The sequence below is a fragment of the Synchiropus splendidus genome, chromosome 3 (assembly GCF_027744825.2).
Source record: "Synchiropus splendidus isolate RoL2022-P1 chromosome 3, RoL_Sspl_1.0, whole genome shotgun sequence".
In the NCBI taxonomy this organism is placed as follows: domain Eukaryota; kingdom Metazoa; phylum Chordata; class Actinopteri; order Syngnathiformes; family Callionymidae; genus Synchiropus; species Synchiropus splendidus.
This window is the reverse complement of record NC_071336.1, coordinates 27,544,922-27,558,552: the sequence shown is the minus strand read 5'-3', so window position 1 is coordinate 27,558,552 and position 13,631 is coordinate 27,544,922. Positions and strand designations below refer to the sequence as shown.

Sequence of the window (13,631 nt, the reverse complement as noted above, 5' to 3'; positions counted from 1 at the left end):
ACCTGGTCCAGCGTGGTCTGAGACACAGTGTAGTCCTCAATGTTGAGTTTCTCCTTGTTAGAGAGGACCATCTGAAAGATCTTGGCCAGCGAGGACGAGGAGATCTTGTACTGGAGCGTGTTGTGGTGTTTCTCTCTCTGAATGCAGCCGGGGAACGTGCTCTCCATGAAGGCCTCGGCTGGGTTGAGGTCCGGGACGCAGCTACTCTGTGAAGCCCCGATCTTCATGGTGACCACATAGCCGTCACCAAACCTGAGTGTTAAGACCGTGTTTCTGGTTACGCACTTTACGTTAGTAAAGATATGACTGCTACAACAGTTCGATCAATGCTCCACACACTTGTATTTCAGATGCTGTATCGTCCCCAGACACTTGAAGGAGCCGTTGACCATGATGGCCAGTCGTGTGCATAGCGCCTCACATTCCTCCATGCTGCACGCACGATAGGTATTATTTTCATTTCTGATCAGAAACACTGTGCAAACATAGCGCTGACCTGTGGGAGCTGAGAACCACCGCTCGCTTGTCCCGAATAACACTCATTATGGAGTGCCAAAGGAAACGTCGGGAGAGAGGGTCCATGCCTGTTGTGGGTTCATCCTGCAGGGAAGCGGTGGAAGAACTTCATGACACACAAGATCACCAACTTCAAACTGAAGTTTACGACCTAGCGACGCGTATTATTGGATCATTAAAACTACGACCGGTAAATGAACGCATTTAGAAATGACAACTAACAATACAAGTATGAAGAAGCTAAATGGAGCCTCTACAATGTGACATTCCGATTAACTGGAATTCTGTTTGGCCCACAAATGAAGGTACATTCACACCAAACACCATCAATGTGACAAAAAGCAACTGGTTAGAAGGTGATGTCAATGTTGAAGCGTGATTATGGGTGACCAACTGTTATGCTAGGGTTCAATATATCAGCAGGTTTCAATTCACGATCCACCGACCTGTTTGTGCCTCTGGAGGAACCAGAGAAACCATGGTGTCCAAGTCTTTTTGTGCTTTTAATATACTTATATAGTAGGTACGGGGCAACAATTCTGTCTCTCTGATCAGCCATGTTGACATAGCCACTGATTTTAGACCCACCTCCCAGCAGATTGACTTTCTTAACACGACTTCGGTGGAAGGAGAAGACTGTGTCCAAAACTACTTCTCTATTTTCACAAATTATAGTGCAGTCTTACCAGAAGAACCAGAGCCGGACAGCCAATCATGGCGATGGCTGTGGAGAGTTTCCTTCTGTTCCCTCCACTGTAGGTGCCTGCACACTGGTCAGCAAAATCTGACATACCCAACCTCTGTATGGCCCAATCGGAGACCTGGCCATTACACCCAAGCACAGTTAGTCTAGGTTTCAAACACAAACGTTGCATGATATTACAACTAATTTTTATGGCGACAATTGTTTCCACTCACGATTCCGATCTCGGCCTCTGGGACTCCTCGAAGGCGGGCGTAGAGGTTGAGGTGCTCTCGGCCTGTTAGCAGCTCATCTATAGCATCAAATTGTGGACAGTAGCCCATGTTCTGATGGACGTCCAGAATGTTGGTCAAAATGCTGGAGAGGTCAAAGTTTACAGTGGAATGAACTCACATTGTTTGTTTATAGTGATCAAGTATCATTATTCATCTACCCTTCACAGCTTTGTCCCACACATTCAAAAGAAAAATGCAGTTATCCATTCATGTACAGTTAAATCAATAATCAGCTCCTGTCATGGGGAGAGTACAGAGTTCAACTATAAGAGCGAGGCAGCTGTTAGTTCAACAATCCCCGATGATGACATTCAGCAAGGGTGTTCTGGGCCTTTGAGAGTGCAAGACTCATCTCACACTCTCATTCTCTTCCACTTATTCCTTAATGGGGTCAAGGGGTCTGGAAGCTATCCCAGTGCTTGGGGTGATGGGTGGGGGACACCCTGAACAGGTCACCAGCCTGTCACACAGTACCTCGCTTTATATTGTTCTAATATGACCTCATGTCCACACCTGTGTCCAGCAACTGACGCCTCCCCAGAGGAGACGATGATGTCTCCAGTCAACATCTTAAAGGTGGTGGTCTTCCCTGCTCCATTCACCCCCAGAAGGCCAAAACACTGTTGGATCAATAGAACAGGCACAATGAGAACAAAGCATTCGTATGCTCTTATCATGAAGCTGACAAACCTCTCCAGGAGAAACCCTGACACAGATCCGGTCCACCGCTGGAATGATCATCCCCCTGTATGTCTAATAAAATAGACAGATGTATCGGTTGATAGATAAATGGACATCACATCTCTATGATATTTAGGGTGTGGTATGCTACTTTTGACAGGTCTTTTATCCTTAAAATGTCATTTGTCTTTTCATTCCTGTGGATTTGCTCTCGCTCATCAGCCACATCCACATCTTCATCCATCATCAACGGCTTGGGGTGGTCAGAGGGCCTGTCGATCGTGAGCAGTAAAGGATGTTTATGGCCGTGGAGATTTACCAAACATCATATTGACTTTCGCTGCCACTTACCAGTGATTGTGGAAGAAGCGATACTGACAGAGGATGCTCAATGCAAAATAGAGAAATCCCTCCACAGCCATGCAGAAGAGATTCCTCCCAATAAAATTCCAACTGTACGGGTCTGGACTGTAGTCTTCCCCTGAGAACACACATGGATGGGTGAGACCTCATACTGCCTCGACAAACTGCAAGCTAATGTCAAGCATTGTTGAGATCCGAACATTCACTCTTCATGACTTTATTATATTTGTCTGCAACTTAGACCACTATGTTTGATATTAATTCTCAGTGCCAGAGGAGTAAAAAACCAAAAATACACATAGTTAATGAGAAATGACCTGTGTAAGAGGCTTACTAATGGTAATGTTCAACAAATGTGTTGCACTTTTTGAGATGATCTTGCATTCCTACGGGTTAGAAATGGAGTGTGTATCATATTAATATAAATAGCTTGATAGTCGCATGAATAACATTAGCAGGCGTCACTTTTTCCAGCTGAGCCGTGACAGTTTGTAAAAGCATGTGAAGCTCAGGCAACGGTTTTAAAAAGTCCAGAGCATCATCCAGCTTAACTGAGACTTGTTTAATACAGCACAGTTAAATATGGCTGTGTTTACAACTTCAGTGAATAGAGCAAATTCGGGAGGGAGTTGAGTTTCCATCAGAGGCTGTGACCCAACATTCAGAGGGTGTCAACATACTGCGTGACATTTAGCAATTCCCTGCTGAGCACCATGTGCTTTAACATTACCAAAGCGAGCATAGATGTCAGTGATGGCCTGGTTCATGGCCATGTCGATGAGCCCCCTGCCCAGACAGTAGTGAGGGAAGACCAGCAGCAGCATCTTCAGAAGTTGGTTGAACTTATAGAGAGCCTTCATACAAAAACACAGCGTGATTTAAATGGACATCGGATATGGGAATGATATGAGAAGGAGATTCCTACTGAGGTGCCTTCAAAGAGATCCAGGATGAAGGTGATGGCGCTGCTGTTGATGCCAATAAAAAGGTTGATGCATGATAAAGACACGTAGGCCGTGCTGGGGACGCTGAAGACGTAGGACAGCGGGTACATCATGGGAATCACAGACCAACTAGGGGCGAAAGAGAAAACAGAAGTTGTTTGCCAACTCAACACTAGGGAACCACATTTGACAAGCCAAGTCATTTCATTAGGTTGATATAGTATTATGTGTATGTGGCGACCTACTCTACATTTTGTGGGGCGGAGGAAGACCAATATACAGATAACTATATTACCGAGCATCCAACAATGAGAAAAAAAGTATTACCAGTGATGGATCGTTTGATGAACACATTTTATATTAAATATTTTTGTCCCTTTGTGCCACATTTCTGCCAACAAACACAGCTCCTGATCCAAAGCTGTCGAGAGGATTTATCGGTTGCTGTGAAGTACAGTTAGAACCAGTCCTTTTTGCGTCACGTCTCTCTATCAACTGAGCTCCTGTGACAACAATAATGCATATTTTATGGATGATATATAGATATCATATATAGATGATTCATTCTCCAAATTCTGCTCAGATGCATTTAGTTTGTTGTTTTCAACTGTAATTTTGGTTTCTCTGTTAGTGTGGGACTGAGGTCTGTCACAGTCATGTTGGGGAGTCACTCTTAACAGGTCCATCATGGGGTTCCTTCAGACTGACTACCACTGACACGCGCCTGCCTACAGTATATAGCATGAAGTAGTGGATAAAAAAATCACATATGGCGGCACAGAAATACAATGTAAACAGAGACTCGACATGCTCAGCTTGCTAGCAGATCACTTTCACTTTTCTGGGTCACCAGCGTGACCCAGCAATGAATTTGACCTGCAGGAGTGAAACAGATATCCGACGGCAAGGAAGCATGTAGCGATTATATATCCATGTGTCCCAGGCGGTCAAAAGGTCAGCCTGAGCCTCACGATCACCTTCTGCTCAGTACAGCCATGTTCCGCTGAGTCAGCACTCACCCGTACAACAAGAGCAGAGAGACGAGAGGTCGCAGGTTGGCTGGAGACGTGTAGCACTTCTTATCAAAGAAGATGAATATTTCAACCACCATCAGTGCGCTGATAGAATAATTCACCTGTAGAGACAATGACAATGAGACTTACAGCCTGGCTGTACGGTAAATCAGTGGGCTGGACGAACCATGTCCCAGAGGAAGTTGGCCTTCCAGTAGACCAGTGGACTGACTCCACTGACAAACTGCAGGTGTTTGGCCTGGGTCACCCTCTCCTGGATGAGGTAGAGGACGAAGCTGGCCGGAACAAAGGACATGGCGAAGATCACGCAAATAGCAACCACAGCGTCGACTGAAGTGTTCAGGCTGCAGCAGAAACACAAGTCGCATTGAGAGAAACCTTGGTATTAGGTTGAAATGATTCAGTTTCAACTGTAGTTGTTGGACTTCACACACAGGATTAGTGTAGACTGTATTCATGTGGCCACCTACACAGTGATTTCAGACAGCTGCTCTTTAGTGAGGTTGAGTGGGTGGTTGATGGCAGTGATTCCATATTCATTCAAGTTTGCCCCTTTAGGTAAGTTTGTGCGGAGGATGGCGTTGTTAGCCACGTTCATGAAGGACACCATGGCGTGCCAGCCTTTGTTGTTGTACCAAACCTGCAGGAAGAAAGTTAAGCATGTGCCTAACTCACATTGACTTAGTGACCATTTCTTTTTGTCTAACTGAACTTGCCTTCACATTGTCTTGCGTCTCCATGTATCTGAGGAAGGTGCCGACGTCCTTCAGGGTTTGCTGAGAGTAGTTTCCCTGAAATACACAAACAGACAGTGTGACAGAGATGAAAGTATGCTCAGATAATAATGAATGTTTTGAAGGGTGAAATCTAAATCTACATCCAAGCAGCTGATACAGATGTCACATGGCCCAGTAGGCTCCTTCTGTTCTGTGCACTCCAATGTCATGTGACCATGGAAAACCTTTCTGCTGTCTTACGTGACACTGAAGGCAAATTGTGTTCGTAACATGCTCTGTACACAACATATCACAATAAATTAAAAAGAAATAATATTATAAAGTGCAAAAAAAAAGTGATACAAAAAAAGAAAAGTATCTACATTCTTGAAATTTGAATATGAATTATACTTCATTGTTGAGTGACAGGGTCAGGGTCATGGATTAGGTGTCTGTGTCTATGGGGTCTTTTCCAGGAAGAAAGCTTGTCTTTAAATAAAACATGTTAAACATTAAGTGCAATAATCAGAATAACCCCTAGACTGCTATGGCAAATGATAAAAAGGCAGTCATTTTTGCAGAATCCAAATGCTATTCTGACACAAAAAATGGTCCTCTCTCTCAATGTTAAAGAATTCTTTAGAGAAATTCCTAGATCCAGACGCTGATCCGGATCTCTCCCAAAATGGAATCCTTTGCTGCTTGTTGCAATTCATATATTGGCTGAAAATTTCCTTCAAAACCGTCCATAACTTTTTAATTAATTTTGAATACAGGCAAAAAAGTGAGTGTCCTTTCTTGAATGTTTGTAAATGTTCTTTCCATTTCCGGGACAGAGAAAAAAAGATGTGAATGTCTTTTTTGGCATTGAGAAGTGAAATGAGAGGAACAGGTACCAGACCCTGGGCATGGGACACAGGGCATTCTCTCTCTCTGAATGGGTCCCTTCTATGTAGCGTTCACAGGTTTACCAGTTGTCCCCTTTCTACCGAGGACTCCGATTTCCTCCCACAGTCTAAAAACATACATAATGACTGAATTGCCTGCAGCCGTGAGTGACTGTGAGTGGTCTGTCTACGAGTGCCCTTTGATGGGCAGACCAATTCCCATCTTGCCCTGTGTGGCCTGTGACCATGTAACTTCAAAAAAGTTGTGGAAAATAAATGACAAAAGACGTACTCCTGTAACGTTGAGCAGTTGGCCCAGTTGGCTCGCCACATCCCGGATGGTCTTCGGCTGCACCTGTAGCACAGGAAGCTGTCCTCCGACTGATATTCCCCCGTACCTGGGAAAACACAAAACCCAAGCTGGAATCTGATGCAGCCATCCACTTGCTGCTGCATTAAAATATTTTCCAAAGAGGAAGAGCGCATTACCTTTGTTCATTCACCCAGTATTTGCTCTTCAAGCTGAAAAAAATGAAAATGATTCCTAAGATATGATGAAACATTGTTTGATTTCTCCGGTTCTGGAGCAGGTACCTGGTCCTGATCAGGCTTGGGTAGGTTTTGACCAGGTAGTCTGAAATGTTGCGGCCTGTTAGATCCATTAGGACATCTCCAGTTGACTGGATCCTCTGGTGTACAAAGAAAATATGTAGAAAACAACAGGGTGAAAAAGTGCTTAATCTTCTGTCTTTTATGTTCTTTATGGCTATTTTTACCCTGTATAGATATTTCCGTCTGTAATACCTGTGGAGGTGGCAGACCTCCGGCACCTTCAGGGCAGACTGGCAGCATGGTGAGCTTCTTGGCTGTGCTGCACTGACAAGCTGGAGACGGCGTGAGGGAGCTCCACTCTGGACCATCCAACATTTCAATGAGCGCTGGGTTGACCAGAGGCATTTCCCACTCTGTAGTGATATTGTTGCAGGGAAACTCTCTTCAAGTCCGCCGCAGGCAGAGAGCGAAGATTAGCTTTCCCAAAAAGCAGATCAAGCGTAAAGCATGTGCTACTCACTCCAGAGGCTCGTCTACCATGCATCGCGTGCCAAAGCCCGGCTTGTCCAGCAACACTTCAGCAAAGTACCTCATCCCAGCTCCCAATGGACGTTCATTGCTATGATTAAAAAACACTTTTGTCAACGCCCATATCCATCTTTTGGCTGTATCAGTTTATTCCACGCACCTGAAGAAAGTGTACTGCCTGCCGTACATCCAGGGGCTGAGCGTCAGACTGCGGTACTCGCCAAACGGTGGCACAATCAGGGTGAAGGTTAAAGCAAGAAAAACAAAACTGGCAGGTAGTATGATCTAAAAGAGACAGAGCAAAACAACGATTAAAAGACAAAAAAAAAAAAATTCAAAATACTGCAAAATAAGGCAGCATTGTCAGAGAGGACTTTCTAAATGATCAATGTATATGACTAAAACTGAACACCAATGACTTTAAATCCGTTGAACACAGAACAAAAAGTAAATAAATTTCTTCATTTTTAAATTATTGCTTTAATAATGTGTTTCTTATTACGTATTTCTTATATTGGGCAAAATAATAATAATAATAATACAAGCTTTTAAACAGCCATCAAAAAATAAATTTCTCTTGCAGAACCAAACATCATCTCATAGTGTAATACTGACCTATTTATAATTTATAATTATAATAATATTTTTTTTTCTGGTGCAAAGTTGTCCAATTGCTTTGTTTTGTCAACCATGAAATTTTCAATATTCATTTCCATAATCTTTCACTCAAACATGAGGCAAGTGGAATATACCGTAAATTCTGGCCTGTAGAGTTCAGTGGAATATTAGCCACACCGACACTGCTATTTACATTAACGACGTTCAAAATGTGCTGTTTTCACCCATGTGTCCGAAGTTCCGACACCACAGCCGGTCTCAGGTGCTTCTTGTCATCTCCGGTCCTCCGGGAGACACGTGGGTAAAAACAGCGCATTTTTGCTGTTTGATGTGAGAGGGCTCAATATTTTGGCAGTATGACGCTCTTTAGCCTGTAAAAATCCATACAGTAGCCATGTCGTATAAGGACGCGAGAAAAATGTGACGGGAAATTAGGTATCTCAGGTAATCGCTAGTATTGTAGTAATTTAGTAATGTAAAGTCACTTTTGCAATCTTACAAATTTTATCAACTGTTTTATAAAACATGATTTTGTCATTCCATGCTTCATAGCTCAGTTCTTAAACGTAAAGCACTCTGCAATAAGGATCTAAGATTTTCCTTCAAAGTGAAAAATACCTGAGCGAAGAAGTCTTTCCAAGAACGAGTAGCATGACGAAATCGCTTGATCAAGAGTGCGAAGAACTGTTTGATGATCAGACACACACCCCTGACTTGGTAAGACCCTCTTCCAGTAGTGCCAGGTGGGTCATCACATGGGCCCTGGCCATGAGTGAAGAAAGATCCATCTGAATCTGGGTTTAGGAAGAAAAAAAAAATGTTGTAGATTTGCACACAAAGTAGATTTGAGGTTCAGGAAGCAGCGAGGGATCCACAAGCTCCTCTCTGCAGGGAGCAGGAATGTGGCACAGCATTTTAACTATTGTGCCGATGCTTCTAAAAAATGTATCTATGTCAGTCAGGCTCACTAGCTGCGCTTTACATAACGCTGTTTGTGGCAGGAAAAGAAAAGGAAAAACAAGCTTATTTATTAACTACGATGAGCAATATTGTCAACTTGTTTATTAGAAGGTAAAGACGCTTCAGTTGCAGAGAGCTTAAAATGACCCCATCACCTTTCAGTGGCTCCATCTCAATTGCCACTCTGTTGAAGCCACAAAGACTAGCTCGAGAAATCTGCTGCCACGATTTCTCGTCTGAGAGGCGAAAACAATAAAGAGCACAGCGCTGATGGTGAGGAATCGATCTCGCTGGAACACGAAGAAAAGACAGAAAGGAAGAGCACGCTTCTATTCTCTTACCTGGTGCACATTTTCTGTTGGTGGCGTACCCATCGGCGGTGACTTTTAGAAAAATCTATAAGAGAGTAACAAAGAGTGAGAGTCGTTTTTAAAGTGGAGCGACAGAACGATTCACTGGGACTCTTGAATGATGAAAGCATTTGTTTTATATTTCATTGTGATGAATCGTCCAGAGAATCGAGAGCAGGTTTAAATTTGAAAAAGCTCCTATTGGCTCACACCTCCTCCAGGGATGTGTCCGACACACCGAAGCTGCTCAGGCCGATATCCAGCAGCGTCTCCTCCAGCTCCCTGAAGAGGCTGGCGTAAGCCCTCGGCTGGAAGTCTCGATTGGGCAGCAGGAAGGTCAGTTCTTGACCGATGGCCTCTATAAGCCGAGCCTGGGGGATGTGGTGATGGACCAGAGCGGTGATACGGTCGATGTTACCTGGAAATAAGCGAATACAGACAATATGGGCAAAGTCAGATTGCTTACACACAAACCTATAATTTATGTTGCTGTATGTTCCGATTTTGGTTTAGGATATTCAACAAAAATAACCTGATGTAGAGGTCCAAAATCATGCTAAAAGCATAACATTGTAAGCAGTAATGGTCCATCTTGTGTTGATAAAATCTTCCTTTAAGTTACATTTAGAGAAGATACAAAATGAGTACGTGTTAACTCAGCTTTTGTGCAGTAATTTGTTTTATAAATATAAAATTTTATATTTATATATATAATTTTAAAAATTTATTATCATATCGATATAATTCTATTCCTTTTTACACGATTAAAAATCATTGATAGCAATGAGTACAATGTGACTGCAGGTGGCTGTCACACATAAGCTGGTGCTGCAGCTCTCTGGTGGAAGAGAAGGAAGCGACAAATCATCAAAAGATTTGGGGATCTAAATCATTTTTTATTTGTTTTGTTTGCTTGTTTTACCCCACGGTCAACATTTTCACACAAATTTAATTGAATTCCATTCAACAAATTTTGGGATATTTTGCATACCGACAGCCAGATGATCTCATCACCTCTTCTCCTCTAAAAATATCTATATCTTAATGGGGTCATATTGGGTCACATAATTTCACCTCTAATTCAGAACCTTTAGTTACAGAGGTGCCACCAAGACAAATGCTCTCTTGTTCATTGTCACCAAAGTGAGAATGGGGAGGATGACATGCCAGTAAAGTTTCAGCCAAGTAATTTAACAGAGGGATTATGACCCAGCTCATCATTCCTCTTCAAGTTTGACACTCTTAAGTGAGCCACAGAAGATTAGCCACCAGATCTGACTTTTACCGTCCATCTGTCTGTCTGGAGTGTCGCTCTCCTCTTGGTTGCTCTTGAACTTGGAACACCTCGAGCACTTGCAGAGGCAAACATCCGTGCAGTCGCAGCTGCCCTGCAGGACACCACAGGTCACAGGAAACACTCATGAGTTTTACCTCACAGCAGCTCTTCGCCACAGACCTCTGTGTCCAAAGTGTATCACCCCTACAAGTTGATAAATCTCAGATATAAATATAGAAATTACTACACAGGGTCTTCAGAGTACAAAATCCTGATAAATTAATTTTATAAAAGATTCATTCCGAGTGCCCTTGGAGCTAACAGTGAAGCCTCCTGAATTTCTCTTCTTAAAGTGTTTTGAAGTGCTTCCACATATTTCAGTGCTTCTAATTTTCAGCATTTTTTTTTCTCCATCATTTCCAAAGGGGCCACAGCAGTTGTTGAGGCTGCAGAGAGGCACGGACTGAATTTTCATGAATCAAATCGGAATGTTTTTTTTAAGTCAGCACTTGGAGAAAATTGCACGTATAAATTGCAAACCCCCAGTAATAATTGGCAGAAAAGGATAGAAGAAGGAACCTTACATCCATATGCATGAATGGTGAAAAGGACAGAGAAAATGAAAATAATATTCACTTCAATTTCATAAACATTCACAGAAGCATTTTTGGTCTTTCTGCACATATGTTTTATATACATAAAGTATATACATCTGGATACTTTGTTCATGAGATATCAATGGAAAAAAAGTAAATAAAGCGTAAACATCTCAAACACACTCCAGGCATTCATGTATGATTTGTTCAGCATTATAGGGTAAAAACAAAATGAACAAAAACATACTTCCTTCTTGATCCTTGCAGCCTTCTGCTTCATTCGTCGCACTAGAGTGAGGTAAAATCCAGCGCCGAAGCAGTTTTTCAGGAAGATGGGAGAGCCGCAGCAGTAGAGGCGACCCTGAGAGATGATCGCCACGCGGTCACTCAGCAGGTCGGCCTCGTCCATGTGGTGGGTCGACATGATCACCGTACAACCTGGGATACATTGTTGAGGAGAGGTTTCAAATACTGTATATCCAGTAGTTTACATCAAGATTTACATTTTACCGATGTAGGCAAATCTGATATCAGTCAATCAATTTAATTTTGCAATCAGAAGAAAACATATTTGTGTCTCTCAGAAGTCATTCATATGATTTAGTAAAATTATTTAACACCAGCTTACTTTTTGAAAATCCTCCTCTTTCACGGCTTGATTCACTTAAACCCTTTGTTTTTTCATGTCAAGTTTGCATTTCCTGCTCTGTATTATCAGTATTGCTTGTATACTATTTCCCGGGCTGAATTGATGCGGTTCACTTATATACTTATACGTACTTTAGTGTTATATTTTTGTGAAGAAAATAAATATTGAATGACTGGATTGTATGCAATGTGAAAATGATGAGGCACTTATTTGTTGCTACAAATATATCATTTATGGCTTCAGCACTACATAAGTTTAATTTCCAGCACCGTACACAAACATTGTTTTAACGAATGAAGTTGAAGATTGTATTCACGCCGACACTTGCGTTCTCATAATGGCCAGCAGGGGTCAGTGTTACCTGCGCGGTATTTCAGCAACAGGTCCCAGATGGAGCGTCTGGAGTAGGGGTCCACACCTGAAGTGGGCTCATCGAGAATGACCACTTTAGCGCCACCCACAAAGGCTAATGCTACAGATAACTTCCTCTGCATGCCTCCTGGAGTAGAAAAGATTATTCAGAGAGCTCTTGTGTCGGGTGGACGTCTCTGTGTGAACCGACCTGACAGGTTCTGGCTCAGCTCGTCTCTCTTGTGGGGCAGCCCCAGATCCTGTAGCATGTTCTCCACCTCCTCTCGGGCTTCTGCAATGGGACGACCCTTCAACAGCGAACAGAAGAGGATGTGCTCCGCCACCGTCATGCTGTGGGACACAAAAAAGACAAAAAATAACTGAATTGGCTTTTCAGTGAATAACAAACAAACAACAAAAAAATTTCAAAAGGTTGCACTTGAGCACTTTGTTGGGGGGCATTTTCTCATCCGGATAATTTCAAAAACGAAATTGCTATTTTGTCATGATTTAAAATGAGCAAACTTATCTCGCAAACGTCTAATGCCTCTGCATTATTTGATCTTTATTTCCCCAATAAGTGTCTATATTATCCCTTTTCTCCTAGTTGCATTACTTTGTTGTTTACTTTATTTATTTATTTGTCATTTTTAATTTTAACTTTTTCATTTCAACAATGTATCATAATGTATAATGTATTTTATTAAAATTTAATATATATTACATTTGGTTTGGATGCTAGAAAATCTGTCTCCATTATTTAAAATAGCTTTAAAGTCAAAATCTCCATTTCTCTTTCTCTCTGATTTGCTCCCATCATAACACTGCCAGAATCAAATGGCCAATAGCTCTTAAGACAGATGTAATGGAATGTGATATGGAAGAATTATCAGTAAATAACAACCATCAAGGATCATCCAAAAAAGTTTTGAATTACTACAATATTGCTCAAGCAATTCTGCTTTGGCTCTACAGTATGTACTGTACATGGTAACATAGTCTTCCAACATTGACCATGGTTCACGTCACATCTCTGTTGCCATGGTTACGATTTAAAACACTGAAGATGCAGGGTTACATACTGTTGAAAAAGGGTGTTATGTTGGGGGCACATCCCCAGAGACAGCCGAATGGTGTCCATGTCCGTGCGGATGTCTTTCCCATAAATAGTGGCCGTACCCGAGGTTGGAGGAAACATACCAGTGAGGATGGACCTGGAGAGTAAAGTCAGGCTCTCAGACGCTCTCACAGCTAACCGACAGCTTGATAGGTTCGTGGGACTCACATGGTCGTTGTCTTCCCAGCGCCGTTATGGCCCAGAAAAGCGGTGATCTGTCCTTCATAGAAGCTAAGACTGAGACCGTCCACCGCAGGTTTAGTGCCGCGGCCGAAAACTTTGACCAGGTTCTGAATGCATACCCCCTTCACCAGGTCGTCGGGCTCGGCCTCAAAATAAGACAGACCTGGAGCACCAAAACAGAATATCAAATAGAGGGAGTCAAAAGAACAAAATCCAGACAAAGCTGCGGGCCATGTGTTGTAGTTTATTATGGGTCCTGTTGCGTGAGTGGTGGACATTATGGAAATATGTTGTACACCATGTGTCATCAAGTCTGAATATGCCTCTGATGT

General features: G+C 42.5%; 1 protein-coding gene across 5 annotated transcripts in view; it reads right to left on the bottom strand.

Annotated features, from left to right (window-relative positions):
- The window catches only part of abca4a (ATP-binding cassette, sub-family A (ABC1), member 4a), a 34,774-nt gene that overhangs the window by 1,971 nt on the left and 19,172 nt on the right, over positions 1-13,631 (bottom strand). For 3 of the 5 annotated variants that reach the window (XM_053860966.1, XM_053860967.1, XM_053860968.1), the window contains exons 20-50: positions 13,285-13,462; positions 13,082-13,213; positions 12,211-12,350; positions 12,010-12,147; positions 11,247-11,437; positions 10,413-10,515; positions 9,340-9,545; positions 9,119-9,173; positions 8,933-9,013; positions 8,436-8,611; positions 7,360-7,484; positions 7,192-7,290; positions 6,924-7,113; positions 6,714-6,808; positions 6,609-6,641; positions 6,412-6,517; positions 5,233-5,307; positions 4,987-5,156; positions 4,683-4,860; positions 4,502-4,617; positions 3,464-3,611; positions 3,269-3,392; positions 2,527-2,656; positions 2,327-2,447; positions 2,185-2,247; positions 2,008-2,114; positions 1,435-1,576; positions 1,203-1,337; positions 497-600; positions 340-432; positions 3-252 (exon numbers count right to left, since the gene is read on the bottom strand). In XM_053860966.1, the coding sequence (XP_053716941.1) occupies positions 3-252; positions 340-432; positions 497-600; positions 1,203-1,337; positions 1,435-1,576; positions 2,008-2,114; positions 2,185-2,247; positions 2,327-2,447; positions 2,527-2,656; positions 3,269-3,392; positions 3,464-3,611; positions 4,502-4,617; positions 4,683-4,860; positions 4,987-5,156; positions 5,233-5,307; positions 6,412-6,517; positions 6,609-6,641; positions 6,714-6,808; positions 6,924-7,113; positions 7,192-7,290; positions 7,360-7,484; positions 8,436-8,611; positions 8,933-9,013; positions 9,119-9,173; positions 9,340-9,545; positions 10,413-10,515; positions 11,247-11,437; positions 12,010-12,147; positions 12,211-12,350; positions 13,082-13,213; positions 13,285-13,462 (4,004 nt within the window). Of the gene's footprint in view, positions 1-2; positions 253-339; positions 433-496; positions 601-1,202; positions 1,366-1,434; positions 1,577-2,007; positions 2,115-2,184; positions 2,248-2,326; positions 2,448-2,526; positions 2,657-3,268; positions 3,393-3,463; positions 3,612-4,501; positions 4,618-4,682; positions 4,861-4,986; positions 5,157-5,232; positions 5,308-6,411; positions 6,518-6,608; positions 6,642-6,713; positions 6,809-6,923; positions 7,114-7,191; positions 7,291-7,359; positions 7,485-8,435; positions 8,612-8,932; positions 9,014-9,118; positions 9,174-9,339; positions 9,546-10,412; positions 10,516-11,246; positions 11,438-12,009; positions 12,148-12,210; positions 12,351-13,081; positions 13,214-13,284; positions 13,463-13,631 lie in introns of those variants that run through there. The other 2 variants (XM_053860969.1, XM_053860970.1) reach the window with 2 other exon arrangements.